This window comes from Phalacrocorax carbo, chromosome 2 (genome assembly GCF_963921805.1).
Source record: "Phalacrocorax carbo chromosome 2, bPhaCar2.1, whole genome shotgun sequence".
NCBI classification, from domain to species: Eukaryota; Metazoa; Chordata; class Aves; order Suliformes; family Phalacrocoracidae; genus Phalacrocorax; species Phalacrocorax carbo.
The window spans coordinates 40,596,143-40,610,182 of record NC_087514.1 but is presented as its reverse complement, the minus strand read 5'-3'; the positions used below and the strand labels follow the sequence as shown (position 1 = coordinate 40,610,182).

Genomic DNA, 14,040 nt, shown 5'->3' with positions numbered 1-14,040 from the left:
TCACCTGAAATTCATGTAGTGTAACTGTTGACATAACATCAGTGCAAAGAGATAGAAGTCAAACTTCACAGCATAGTGTGCCCCCGATTAGTGTTTTCAGTAAAATGCAGTTAGGCTGTATGCTATATCAGCAGTTATAAAACATTCAAAAATTCATAATATGTTTCATTTGACCAAACTGCTCTGTACATACTGTATGAATCCACAACAAAAGATATATATTAAAGTCTGAAAAAATGTACTTGCTGCTACTTTATAAATAGAATATTAACAATTGCTTGAACAGCACAGACGAAATGCAGCTCAAAGTTGCAACTCTCACAAACACAGAAGAAAAATAATGAATTCACTAAACTTGACCAAAAAAATAATAATAAAAAAAAAATCAGACAGGAATGTAAATTAAACATCCAAGTGTTAAAAAAAGCTTACTAAAACGACAGTTGGCTACAACCCATTTACAATATCTTAGTGTTCGTTCCCCAAACCCTGAACTGCTTGGTAATTACATCGTAAGATCTATTACAACCATCTGCTCCCCTTTTGTAGCGTATGGTTGGGGCTGATCCTCCTGATGTAGGGACTTTTCTTTTGAAGCTTTAAGTATCTGAAAAAATAAGGGGAAATCTATATTAAAGGACCAACCAAAACACAACTTACTCTAAAACAAAAACAAAAAAAAATCTTAAATGCTAAAAAGCGCAACTTTGTATCAGATTAGTTAACTTAAGAAAGTGATCATATCTAGGAGATATTATAATGAATATACACAAAGTTGCTGTATAAGGTGGGAAATGTAAACTTTTAAATATTTATTTAAGCTGTAAATTTTTTCTCAGCGTATGGCACTTCATTTACCTTGCAAAGGAAATCTAGGCCACATCACCAGTACAATAAAACAATTTTGTTAGGGTGGGGTTTTTTGTTTGGTTTTTTATTGGTTGTTCTTGTGTGTTTGGTTTTTGGTTTTTAAAGTCCAGGACACATACAATTGGAAAAGAGGAGCCAGGGAATGAGGAAGGGTCAAAATTGTAAAGTAGAAACTTCTCTACACATAAGGGATTTCAGTAGCTGGTAAAATAAATGCAGAGTTATAAAAATACCAAGGATACAAGATGAAAGGGGGAGGGGAGGGGAAACAACCCTTAGATATTTTAAAACTGGACATATACAAGACGGATCAAAATCCAAATACAGAGAGTAAAAGTATCCCAAAAAACTGTAATTTATCTCCCTTAAAATGTGTCTCCAACGAGTACCACTCTATCACAACCACTGCAACTTACACGCCAGTGTAAAACAAGATTACCCCAAAATCCTAAATCTGTAATATTTCAAGCTGCCCTATCATACCACTCAAATGCATTAGTTTACAAAAATACAGACCGTAACTGCAGGTAGAAGAGCCTAGTGCTGGGAAGCAATATTGGTAATAATTTTAGAAGTGAACTTAAAGAATTGGAAAACGGTTCTTAAAGATGCAGTTGCCTATTTGTATTTTTTGTTGTAATGTGCCCTGAAGTCAGCAAAATACTTTTGACTTACACTCCAGCATATTCAAATCCCACACCCAATCTTTTCACTGGCGATGTGATCCTCACAGCTAAATTAATCCTCTGAACTGTCTTCTGTTTTCTTTCCAAAACAAGTTCCTATGTCTCAGATAAAAATCAAACAACTGCTCCTAACTTGATACAAACTGGAGCCACCATGCTTCAAACGAAGTTTCCTTAATTTGTAGTATCTAAGAATAAGGACTCTATAGTGACATTTGTTAATATCTCTTACACTACCTGAAGTGATGTTGATTACATAAATAGATACATCTTTCATATATGTAAAGAATGCAGGTGTTCTTCATTCAGAATAGAGTTCATGACTGTCTCTAGTACAAAGAACTTAATATTAATTATTGCTGAAATAACAGGAAATACTGATTTTGAATACCTGATGAAATGAAATCACATGAACAAAGAACAAAAGACTTCTGACAACAAAAAACCTCAATTCAGAATCCTCCATCAAAAAAAAGAAATCCCATCAATCCCTGGTAAATATGAATTTCATACTCTAAGAGGAAAATGTGATAATAGTGTTGCCTTCAAAGTGAAATTTTCACATCCAAAAAAGGCAGGTAAACATACTTATAGTAGGAAAAAAATAACAATCTATTAGTAATAAATTTTGTATTTCTGGTCAGTAGTTTACTTGTGTCCCCTGTTTTGTTTCCCAGAGTTGTTATTTGAATTCTACTTTATGTGCTGGCACAATAAGCTTTTTACAAAAACTGATAAACAATGATTCTTCTGCCTTCTAAGTGGTTCCCACATAATTATACAAATTACTAAAGATTCTTGAGTATGTTGGCACACTGCTGCAGATTTTGTGTTCATCACAAAACACGTTCTCTAATTCCTAAAGAATCACATACATAGTACTACATCTAACAGTTACTTGTGTGTTTAATAACTTAATAGGTTTCGATTGATTCTCTCACTTTTTTCCTGCGAGAGGGAAAAGAAAATAATCACTCCTTCCAGTGCTGCTATTATTATCTATTTTCACACGATATACCAGGATAGAGCTAACATACCCTTGAAGAGTAATCTTATGCTTTAAAAAGTATGCTGCACTAGTTTTGAAAACAGCTGAAGGTAAAAAAAAAAACCCAAAATCTAAAAATCTTTTTAAAGGATCAGAAGTACATACTATTTTAGAGTAAAACAAGTTATTTTTGATTCTAACAATGTCTGAAAACAGCAACGACTCTCTTTGTATCACAATACTATACAAGGAGAGTGGACAACTAGGTTCAATTCCACCATCTTATTTGAAAGTCCACCTGCAATTAAAGGAGTGATTGTCCCTTTGCCCTTGGCACTGGTGAGGCCTCACCTTGAATACTGTGTTCAGTTTTGGGCCCCTCACTACAGGAAAGCCATTGAGGTGCTGGAGCATGTCCAGAGAAGGGAAATGAATCTGGTGAAGGGTCCAGAGCACAGGTCTTATGAGGAACGTCTGAGGAACTGGGTTTGTTTAGTCTGGAGAAGAGGAAGCTGAGGGGAGACCTTATTGCTCTCTATAACTACCTGAAAGGAGGTTGTAGCGAGGTGGGTGTTGGTGTCTCCTCCCGAGTAACAAGCGATAAAACAGGAGGAAATGGCCTCGAGTTGAGTCAGGGGAGGTTTAGATTGGATAATAGGAAAAATGTCTTCATGGAAAGGGTTGTCAAGCATTGGACCAGGCTGCCCAGGGAAGGGGTTAAGTTACCATCCCTGGGGGTATTTAAAAGACACGTAGACATGGCACTTAGAGACATGGTTCAGTGCTCAACTTGGCAGTGTTAGATCATCAAGTCCAACCATTAACTTATCTTAAAGGTATTTTCCAACCTAAATTATTCTATGATTTTATGATTTTAAGTGTGTGTGTGTCTGTGTGTCTGTGTGTCTGTGTGTGTGCCATGAATTACATCACAAAAAGCAATATATATATGGTCCATGAAAACAAAAATTAAAGATTTCAAGTCGATACTTGGATTCTGAATTTAATTTCAAAATAGCATAAGAAAGAAGAAATCATCTCAATATCCTCATATCAACACAACTGACACTGTGAAGTGGAATTGTCTACTGTTGAAATTTTGCAATAGTCTTTCAGGGGCCTTTTTGCTATTTTAATTTTAAGGAGCAACATTTTCTGGAAGTAAACATTTTTTCTTGTTCTACAGTTCCAACTTAAAGCACAACAAATCAACTGAATACCACCTTTGCCAAACTTCTTGCCTATGCTGTCAAAGGTAACTACTGCTTGTTCCTACACTGATAGTAAGATGTGGTTAAAAATATTTCATATTTATTATGAAACGAAACATTTTTACATAAGCCATCTATTAATGAACTCCTGTGGCTTCAAACATTTCAGCACACCATGTGGCTGTTACGATAAACAGGTTAGAGAGCTGCAACAGACAACACAGTTACATATTGATAAGAACATTTCAAATCACCTCAGTTAAGGTTCAGCATGTAAATTAAAACATGAACTAACCCATGCCTCCAGTCTGTACTGGGCAACCACCAAGCCTCCTATGTTTATTCAACTTCTCTGGCTACTTTTGGCATGCCCAAGAACCAAATACAAGTTTTCTTTCCCACAAGGGAAAATAAAACCCGGCAGAATTACCTGGGCACCACCCCACTTAAGAGCTTCTGATTATTGTAGAGATTAACTAACCCAGAAATGGGCTCAGGCTAATCTGGACAAAACAAATATAGCTCTCAAGGCTCCCAGACTGCAGCTTCTGTGGTTTACTGCCCAGCAATACAGCTCAGTGTTTCACTCAAGACAACTACTTCTTTACAAAGAACAAACTAGCAACTTATAATAATTAACTCCAAAAAGCAGATGAAACACAACAATGTGCAGTCTTCAAATTCAGAAGCTATTTAGGTAATCTAAAAAAGGTTTGGGTAAACTCTGTGGACTACTGTCAGGCAACAGATGGAAGAGCTGGAAGTGCTGCTGTTCTTAAAATGTTATGTCAAGAAAAATGCAATGGCATGGCAAAACAGTCCTGTTTCCAGCTCAGTGGCCAAAGAACGTGTCGCAGTCAGGCTCCAATAGATCTGACTGATACACAAGAGTAGTGACAGTATCACCACCCATGATCAGTTACTCTAGAAAGGAAGTACACACATGTTTTGAGACCTGAAATCTTTGTATTTCCCTTTACAAAAGCATCCAGCTCTGTCTGAAATTATTAAAAATTAAGTCGTAAACTAAAACCGCTCAGTTTTATTTGGAATCCTTCTGTATAACCCAGTAATTATTACTAGCATTTATCCAGTACAACATAAAAACTATTGCTTCAAAAACAGGACGCAATTTTCAAATTATAATAATGACATCCCTTCACTCCTCTCCACAAATTAGTTTGTTTACAAACTTTCCATGTAGCAATAGCTTCTTTTTCTGGGAAAAAAAAACCAAGCACTTAAGATGAACTTACCCACTAGATCGTCATTTGAATAATCCTCAGCTTGAATAGGCATTTCTGTAAGTCAAAAGCGTACAAACAATTCAAAAAGAACAGTTCTCTAAATACTCATTAAAAGCTGCATTTTTTCCCCCTTGTGCTCACAACAGTGACCTATCCAGACTGCTCTGTAATACTAATTCTGCAGAAGTCGGATGCAAATTTTTCTCAACTGAGTTTTTTCAGGGGAAAGATTAATACTTAAGTGGGCCAATGAGTAAATTGCAGGACTGCATAGTTTCAAAAATGATACTCCAAAATTCTGAAACTACACTATCTGAAGCACAAATCTCCCACAGTTTAACATGCTACCAGAGTACGGGCTTAGAAAACATTCATATACTTATTATGTTCCCAGCTGTAATTGTGAAATATTTGACTTCAAAATTCAGTTCTTTTTAATTCCATATGTATTTTTAAATTAGAGATGTCGCACATCACCAAGTACTATTACTGCTAACAGACTGAAGGTTGCACATAGCTCCCTGTTCATGCACGGAGGGAGTCAGGCTCACCAGAAAAGAATTCTTAATAGCCAGCATGCTGGCCATAGACAATAAGAAGAATCAAAGAGTGGGAAATACATTCTCTGACTTGGGAAGCCCATAAATAAGGTGCTCAAAGCTGGGGAGACATTCCCCTTTATTTCCTACATATACTCTACTGGCTAGTGGGAAACAAGAGCATAGCAAAGAAATCTTCAGCTTCACGTGACCCAATATGGCCATTTTTATTGCCGTAAGTTCTTCTGAAGCAGGAGCACTCTCAGCTTCTAAAACTCAAGAGTGCTCTGTAGGCGATTAAAATATTGCCATTAAAAAACCCAAGGCGCTAGATTCCACAACACAGTTACGTTTGTTCTTAAAAGAAAAAAGCTGCAGAAAAGTTACAAATGTATTTTTATTGCAGCATAGGATTCTATTCTGTGATATTTATCATTCTCAAAGTATCAAACTAATGCAAAAGATAATACACAAACCTGATTCCTCTGGTTCAGTGGCCACATCATCTTCTGTATGCTTACTTTCTACTGTTACAAAGAAAATATGTTTAAAGTTATACAAAGTATGTTCACAACTTTGTTTTTATTCCCCACTAGCCACCCAATCAAATTAGTATCAAACAAAAAGGAAGACTTAACCTAGTTGGCTGTTCTGCAGTTTAACTTAACAGTAGAAAAAAAGTACTGAATGCATGTCACATCCAGAAGTTTAGCCCCTCTTTGGTTTTGACTGCCATTCCTAGTACATCCCTCAGAAGTGATTTTGGTTACAATTGTTGTTTGTGTGAAACAATAATGTTTGTTTCCCCATTTAATTATATTAGAACACATTTTTCACGTGGAAAACCTAAGTAAGTATAGCATCTAATCCTACACACTATGCTCAGACTAAACTGCTTAGATCACTTTGCTCTAGCTGACTGAATTAATGTCATGTTTGAAAAAAAAGATCTTGTTTAATGTTATTTTTACCTTCTTAGAGCAAATCTTCAAGTTACATTTGACCCAGTACTCATTTAAAATTCCCTGACATCAGCACAACAACCAAAAATTTACAACTTAATCTTTTTGAATAGTAATGTGGAAAATTAATATACTCCATTCCTCAAAGTGAAGCTCTAAATACTTCATAAGAACATCATGAAGTTCAACAAGGCCAACTGCAAGATCCTGCACCTGGGTCAGGGCAATCCCCAATATCAATACAGTCTGGGGGATGAAGGGATTGAGAACAGCCCTGAGAAGAATTTGGGGATACTGGTGGATGACAAATTGCACATGAGCCAGCAGTATGTGCTCACAGCCCAGAAAGCCAACCATATCCTGAGCTGCATCACAAGCAGCGTGGCCAGCACATTGAGGGAGGTGATTCTCTTTCTCTACTCCTCTCTCATGAGACCCCACCTGGAGGACTGTGTCCAGCTCTGGGGTCCGCAGTATAAGACAGACATGAATCTGTTAGAGCAGGTCCAGAGGAGGGCCATGAAAATTATCAGAGGGATGGACACCTCTCCTATGAAGAAAGGCTGAGAGTTGGGGTTGTTCAGCCTGGAGCAGAAGAGGCTCCAGGAGACCTTATTGCATCCTTTCAGTACATAAAGAGGTCTTATAAGAAAGATGGATAGTGAGTTTTTACCAATGCTTGTAGTGACAGGAAAAAGGGCAATGGTTTTGAAGTGAAAGAGGTTAGATTTAGATTGGACATAAGGAAGAAACTTTTTACAATGAAATGCTGAAACACTGGAACAGGTTGCCCACAGTAGTGGTAGATGTCCCATCACTGGAAGTGTTCGAAGTCAGGCTGGATGGGGCTTTGAGCAAGCTGATCTATTGAAAGATGTTCCTGCTCATGGCAGGGTGTTTGGACCAGATGATCTTTAAAGGTCCCTTCCAACCCAACCCATTCTATGATTCTATATATCACACTTCTCTGTTTCTTTTTTTTTAAACTATATTAAAAATATAAATGGAAGAAAAAATGTTTTCATTTACAATCTATAAGAACTCATACCTGATGGCTCTTTATCAAAGTCTTCAATAGTTTCATTTATAAGAGAAAGTATATAAAGAAAAAATTATATAATGAACTTTTTTTTTTAATATCAGATTTCAAAATACATATATGTCATCAAAACACTAAGATCACAATTACAAAATAGATACCTGGCTCTGTGACTTCAATCACCTCCTCCAGAAGGTCCTCGACAGCTAAGAAAACATTCAATTCAGAGCAATAATGAAGTCAAGGCATCAACTGATGAGGCTTACATAAAACACAAAAGAACATAGCTAGCACACAGACAGTAAACTGCTATAAACAAACAGCAATTTGGATGACTGAGGGCAAAAAAGAAATTACTACTTAAGTTTTCTTCCCTGTTTCACCAAAGAACTGCTGAATTCCTAAGGTAAATATTTCAAAATTGTACCTTCTGAACAAATGTTGGTTGGATTAAGACACACTAACTTTAAAAACTGAAATTTTAAAAAAATATCCGTACTCTTTCTCAGCATAATCAGTACTCCCACTCTCATCTTTCGCAGCATCACCTCCACCTGCTAGACACACTAAAAACCAACCCATGAAACTATAATCTTTCACTTCAAAACGTTTTTTATTTGGATAAACATGCAACTCCATGGTGGGTCCTACTTCCCTTCCTAAAGGACAATGAGGAAGTTCTTCAACTTAAATTATGGATTCCATAGAAAAATAAATTATTTTTATTTTCTTTGCATATGGCACCATTTAACTCATTTGACTGTCCTCTTAAGCTTATGACCACAAAGGTGACAAAACAGTTACTTACAATTTATGTACGCTAGAGAATTTCTTGACTTCATTCTAAACTAAACAATTGTGCCTTTTTCAATTGGCTGTCTGACATGACTCTTAAAAGAGCAGGTATTTCAAGACAACAAAGTATATAGGATCCAGAGGGAGGACTGCAGACAAATAATTTTTTAATTGCTTCTGCTAATTACACAAAGGCATTAGCAAAAAAGTACGCATCAAAGCAGAGCTAGTATTGACAGCCTGTAAATTTTGAATGATCTTAAGCACTAGTTACAAGGTTATGAGCAAGGCGTACAGCAGGCAATAGTTTGAGCATCAATGCTGAACCACTGTGTTCCAGACGCCTATGAAAAGCCTCACACGCCCCAATTTGTGTCACCTGAGACCTTGAAGATGAATCCTCAAGGATGGTATATTAGAAGAAGGTGTCTCAGTTCATAGCCAAAAACCTAACTTTAAAACTACAGAGTGTAGTGCACCTTTGCTGTAATTGGCAATATATCGTGACTGAAGATCACACAGATGACATATTTCAATATACATAAATAGCAAGATTAGGTTAATGATTTTTATGCTAGATTTAATGAAATATTGTTCTGATTTTGAAAATCATTTATATTCCAAGTAACCTTTATTTTAGAGGTGTTTCTACTTTAATTACATATAAAACAAAGGTTTTCTAATATGCTCTCTATATATTAATATATATATTCATGGAGGGATGTGTGTGGGAGTACACACAGACACCACCCACCCACATATACATACATGTGTGTATGTACATATATATATGTAAATACCTATATCTTGAGCCTCAGTCTGCTCTTCATGTTTTGGTTCTGAAAGGAAAGAAAAATAGAGTTCCTGAGTAGTTGATATGCACAACGTATCCTAAAAATTAGGTTGTTACGTATCCAGTTCATTTCTTTACTGATAAACACAAAGCTCTCAAAGACTTTCTCCAGTTCTGTGGCCTGAATAGATATATGAACCTTTACTGGAGCTTGCAGTAGAAATTCTAGATGTAAAACAGATACCAAATTTGAACATAATGCTGAAATTTCAAGAATTTCTATCTACATCGATGAAATACTGAAAAACATAACAACAAAGCTATCATTCTGTACAATTGTTGTAATCCATCTACACTCCTAATTTTTGACTAATGAGCCAGTCTAATTTCTGTAACTCTGAAGAAGAAATAGGTTAGGAATATTCATTACTCTGCTTTAGATCATGTCTGAAAAATAGACAAAATGTTATCCATTAATTGTCTGAATTCTCAATATATATTTATTGTGAATTTTAGAACTAAAGAAGTTCAATGTTCATCCAGTGTTTTGGATAATGTAATTATCCTAGCAGGTATTACGCCTCCTATGAAAAAAATGTTATTTGCATAAGATTTAAACAACAACAACAAAAATCTTTCCACTGCTGTTTCATCTTAAAAGGCTCTAATAGTCATTTGGTTCCCCCTCCATCCCTTTAAGAAACCAAGTTCTTATAGCATGTTCTTAAACACAACCAGAACTCTTCATTTCTAATGAAAATCTCAAACTTACCTTCTTTCTCTAGTTTCACTGCTACAAACTGTATAAGTTCATAAAACTGCTCACAGTTGTGCACAATAACTGAGTTCCTGTATTCCAAGTTACACAATCAATTCATTTACACACCTCAGTGTGAGCAGATATACTCTTTTCAACTGAAGAATTTTTAGCATTAGCAATAACTGCAGAAAGTGTCAAGAAACGGTTCCTTTCAATATGCAACACACAAAGTGGGGGCAGCCTACCATAGGCCTTCAGTTTCTCCCAACACCATGCAAGGCAGAAGTGATTACAGGAACCACAGTCCTATTAGAGATGGTTGTTCATCTGAATTAAGAACCAAGTCATACAAAACAAGAGTCAGAAAATAAACTGAACCTCTGTGGCCAAGAATCATCTTAGCACTGTCCTCTCAGCTTTCTGAGAATTCTAGGAAGCACCAGGACTGGAGAAAATTATTACATCAGAGGGTCTGCCAGAAAAGGGGAAACACATCTGATAGAGATGGAGAAGATACATTGACTCTAGAATAGAGAAGCTTATACTTCTGCTGATTTCTGAGACATTTGCATCTAAAGCTTTAAAGCAAATATTCTTGTGGATGTGAACTGCAGTTTTGGAACTAATGTCAAAAACATAAGCTTTACATTTGAAGAAAGAATTTCAGATCTCCATGATGGCCTCCATCCTTTCTTTGACTTCAGAAATCAGGTGCTAAAAACTCTCTTCTCCAGAAAAAAAAAGCAAATCTGTTTTGGTTTAGATCCAACCAAAAGCATGTCGAAAGGTAAAAGAAAGATGGGCCAGGAGACAACAGGGATGGAAACCAGGTACTACAACTGCTAAAAATGATGTCTAGTGCACATTCATGAACAATTACAACTCCCATTCTCTGAAACTGGATAGACTGAACTCAGAAGGAAAAAACAGTGTGCCACAGAAAGACAGCCTCACATCTTTCAGCACATCTTAACAGATATCCATGATTGGCTGGTTAGCTCAAACCTTGAAGACTGACAGCAGAAAATGAGCTTATAGAACTGAGTGTGATTAGACTGTCTTCCTCAGTGGTGGGTCTCATCTTTTCTAGGGATCCTGATAGCAAATTTCTGATTATCTTCTCTGCTTATTTCTGAGACACCGACAAGTGCCTAGAAATAAGAGTGCCTGTACAGAGGTCTGCCCTTGGAACAAAGAGTGACATTCCAAATAACTTTGAAACTTCATGTAACTTTCAAGATGGGGGGAACGGGGTGGGGGGATTAAAAAAAAACCAGCCAAAACAAATGAAAAAAACAAACCCAAAACAACTAAAGCAAAAAACCCAATCAAATCGTGCAAATGCCAAGAACACTCAGTGCCTCATCTGATTAGTATTTTTCTTCTACACTGCTCCAGGCTGGAGCTTTCAAATGAAATTCCTCTAAAAAGGTCAAAGGAACCATTGTGTTTTCTCTCATAACCAGAATGTCTTGAAGGGAGGACTTGGAAGCAAGGCAAAATTCTGCTGTGAAAAGGTGAACTTTTATCAAAAGAAAAGTTGTTTGTCATGGATTATGTTGAACTGCATGCACAATTAGCTGCATTAAAAAAAAGCCTGGCAGTTTAGTAGCCAAGAATAATAGTTCTTCGACAATCACCTCCTACCTTGGAATTTCCTTTTGAGAAAAAGAATGGAACTTCCTATTCTCAAAGGATTTGGAATAGTAAAGAAAGAGTAGAAGAAAAAAATCTGATTTATCTGATGCTATTTAGAACTCTCATTGCAGCACACAGTAACAATAGGAAATGAAACCACTGCTTGCCAAAGCACATGAACTACTAACAAAGTAGAGCAATTCACTTGTGCTGGGGCCAGAAGAGATTGCAGGATATGAAACTGTTTTGGAACTGGTTCTATGGAAAACTGATGCAAATTACTTTGAGAACCTCCACACTCATCTTACTCCAAAAGCAGGTATAGATGACACTTCCTGAGTGTGGGGACTGTGGAAGGGTTCTCTGGTCAAGTCACTACTACATTCAAAGGAGCACGAAATGTAAATGTTAGAAGTTGCACTTTGCCTTCAGGTGTGAGAAGCAAGAGAAGTGATTCTTAATTCGTAACTGATTGTAAAATAAGTATCTCCTGGAAAGGAGAGTAAATAATAAGCCCAGGGAAAAAGCTAGGTCTCTCTTGCTTTTCCATCCTATTGATGCTGACATATTTTGTCAGGGGCATCATAGCTGAGGCAAATAATTTTTTTCTGCAGACGAGAAAGACATGGACTAAGGGCTGAATACACCTTTGGGCCACTGAAAGTCCTTCAACAGGCTTTTGACCTCCATCCCAAAGGTGGATGTCAGAATTTCCCTCCTGATGACAAAGAATGAGCTGCAAGGTTTTCTGTCTCAAATATTTTGAAGTTAAGAATCGCTGTCTTTTGCTCAGGTTACATAAACATGGAAAACAAACAAGAGTGCTTTGAAGATATGCTTAATTCGTCTGAAGTACAGCAGTCCCGCAGAAGGATCTCACAGAAGGAATCGTAACCACATATCTTTGTATCAAGACTGTGACCAGTAGTAGTCATCTCATTTACTTTTTGATTTGGTCTCAGCAATCATTAGCAGATCATTAACCAAATCAAACTAAAACAGAGTCATCTCCAAAGTTCTGGTAGTTACAGACAAGATGAGAAGGTAACACTGAGCTATACAGATGCAGTGAACCACAGCTGAGCTGGCCAGGGTTTCATAAGACAAAGGGCATGCGAAGTCTTCAACGTTCTTATGCCACATAGGCAGAAAGGATGACAAAGAGGACAAATATGGGCATATAAACTACACACATACTCTACACTTGTTCCACTGTTAAAGACCAATTGATTGCTTATATATATATGGGGGTTTGAACATTAAAAAAAAAAAAAAACCAAACAAACAACCTGATCACCACCTTAACTGAGAACTTGCAAAGTAATGTGACAGCATGGAAAGTTTAAAGACAAAATAAATTAACTTTCATATTAATGGAAGACTTTGATACTGTTAATTCACTAAATATAGCAGTTGTCATACCATGGTCTTCATTATAATCTCCATGCACTCTATCCTCTGTTTAAAGGAAAAAAAAAAAAAGCACAGTATGAAAATTCATGGAATTAAGACAACTAATACACACAAATCATACAGAGTCAAGTTTACGCAGGACAGAAAGATTCAAAACTATAGTATTTTATACTGTATTAAAGTTAATATGAATTCAATAAAGAGGAAGATTTCTAAAAGATCCTGTGAAAAGAACTGAATTATTTTTTGGCATCACAAGACAGACTTAAAGATAAAGCACTAGCAGTAGGCTAGTTCATTAAATCATCTACAAATTACCTACAATTTAAAATGGAAACACTCAAGTCATTTCTATATACAGCAAATTTCTACAGTGGAATTTTGGAATCCGTTTGTCATGGCTTTCTTTTAAAAAAATATTTTTTTAAAGATACTTCTTTCCTGACACATATCACATTAACTTCAACATCCTGGACAAATTCAAATTACTTTTATCCACAGAAACATTTCTATGCAATTTAAAATACAAACATCTGTTCTCCTGCAAATTTAACCCTCAAAATATCATTCTGCCCATTGACTGGCATGACAGAAAAGTAGTGTTTGCGTAGAACTTCTGTATTTTTATTTACATTCTGAAAACATACGATGTAATAACTTTGTAAGAAACTGATGCTATCTCTGAGGTCCAATGTTTTGGGTGGTTTTTTGGCCTGATTTGGGGCCAAAATTCAATGAAACTTCAATAAAAAGAAATAAGACTTTGGACTGTACCTGTGTAATGTTCAATAGCATCTTCTGGCATTTGTTCAGAGTCACCTTAAACATAAATATTTAATATTTTATATTCTAATCAAATTTTCATGCAACAGCTAAATAGCACAAGAGAAGTTAAAAAGGTCAGATATTTCACTCAAGAGTAACAGGACTAGACATACTGAGTTAATAATACAGTGTTTTATTTGGAAGCGACAGCTGGATTGTAAAACACATCTGTACAGCTACACTAAGTCACACGCTGTACTAAGTTCATGCATATTTGTATTCAGGCTTAAAATTAGAAATACAGATAGGTCTTAGACAATCCATCGATTAGACT

At 36.2% G+C, this 14,040-nt stretch overlaps 1 protein-coding gene across 4 annotated transcripts in view; it reads right to left on the bottom strand.

The window, feature by feature from the left end:
* The window catches only part of ASPH (aspartate beta-hydroxylase), a 116,838-nt gene that overhangs the window by 55,967 nt on the left and 46,831 nt on the right, over window positions 1-14,040 (bottom strand). For 2 of the 4 annotated variants that reach the window (XM_064442645.1, XM_064442648.1), the window contains exons 9-15: window positions 13,716-13,760; window positions 12,951-12,986; window positions 9,138-9,176; window positions 7,704-7,748; window positions 7,552-7,572; window positions 6,018-6,065; window positions 5,012-5,056 (exon numbers count right to left, since the gene is read on the bottom strand). In XM_064442645.1, coding sequence (XP_064298715.1) covers window positions 5,012-5,056; window positions 6,018-6,065; window positions 7,552-7,572; window positions 7,704-7,748; window positions 9,138-9,176; window positions 12,951-12,986; window positions 13,716-13,760 — 279 coding nt within the window. Of the gene's footprint in view, window positions 1-5,011; window positions 5,057-6,017; window positions 6,069-7,551; window positions 7,573-7,703; window positions 7,749-9,137; window positions 9,177-12,950; window positions 12,987-13,715; window positions 13,761-14,040 lie in introns of all 4 variants that reach the window. The other 2 variants (XM_064442646.1, XM_064442647.1) reach the window with 2 other exon arrangements.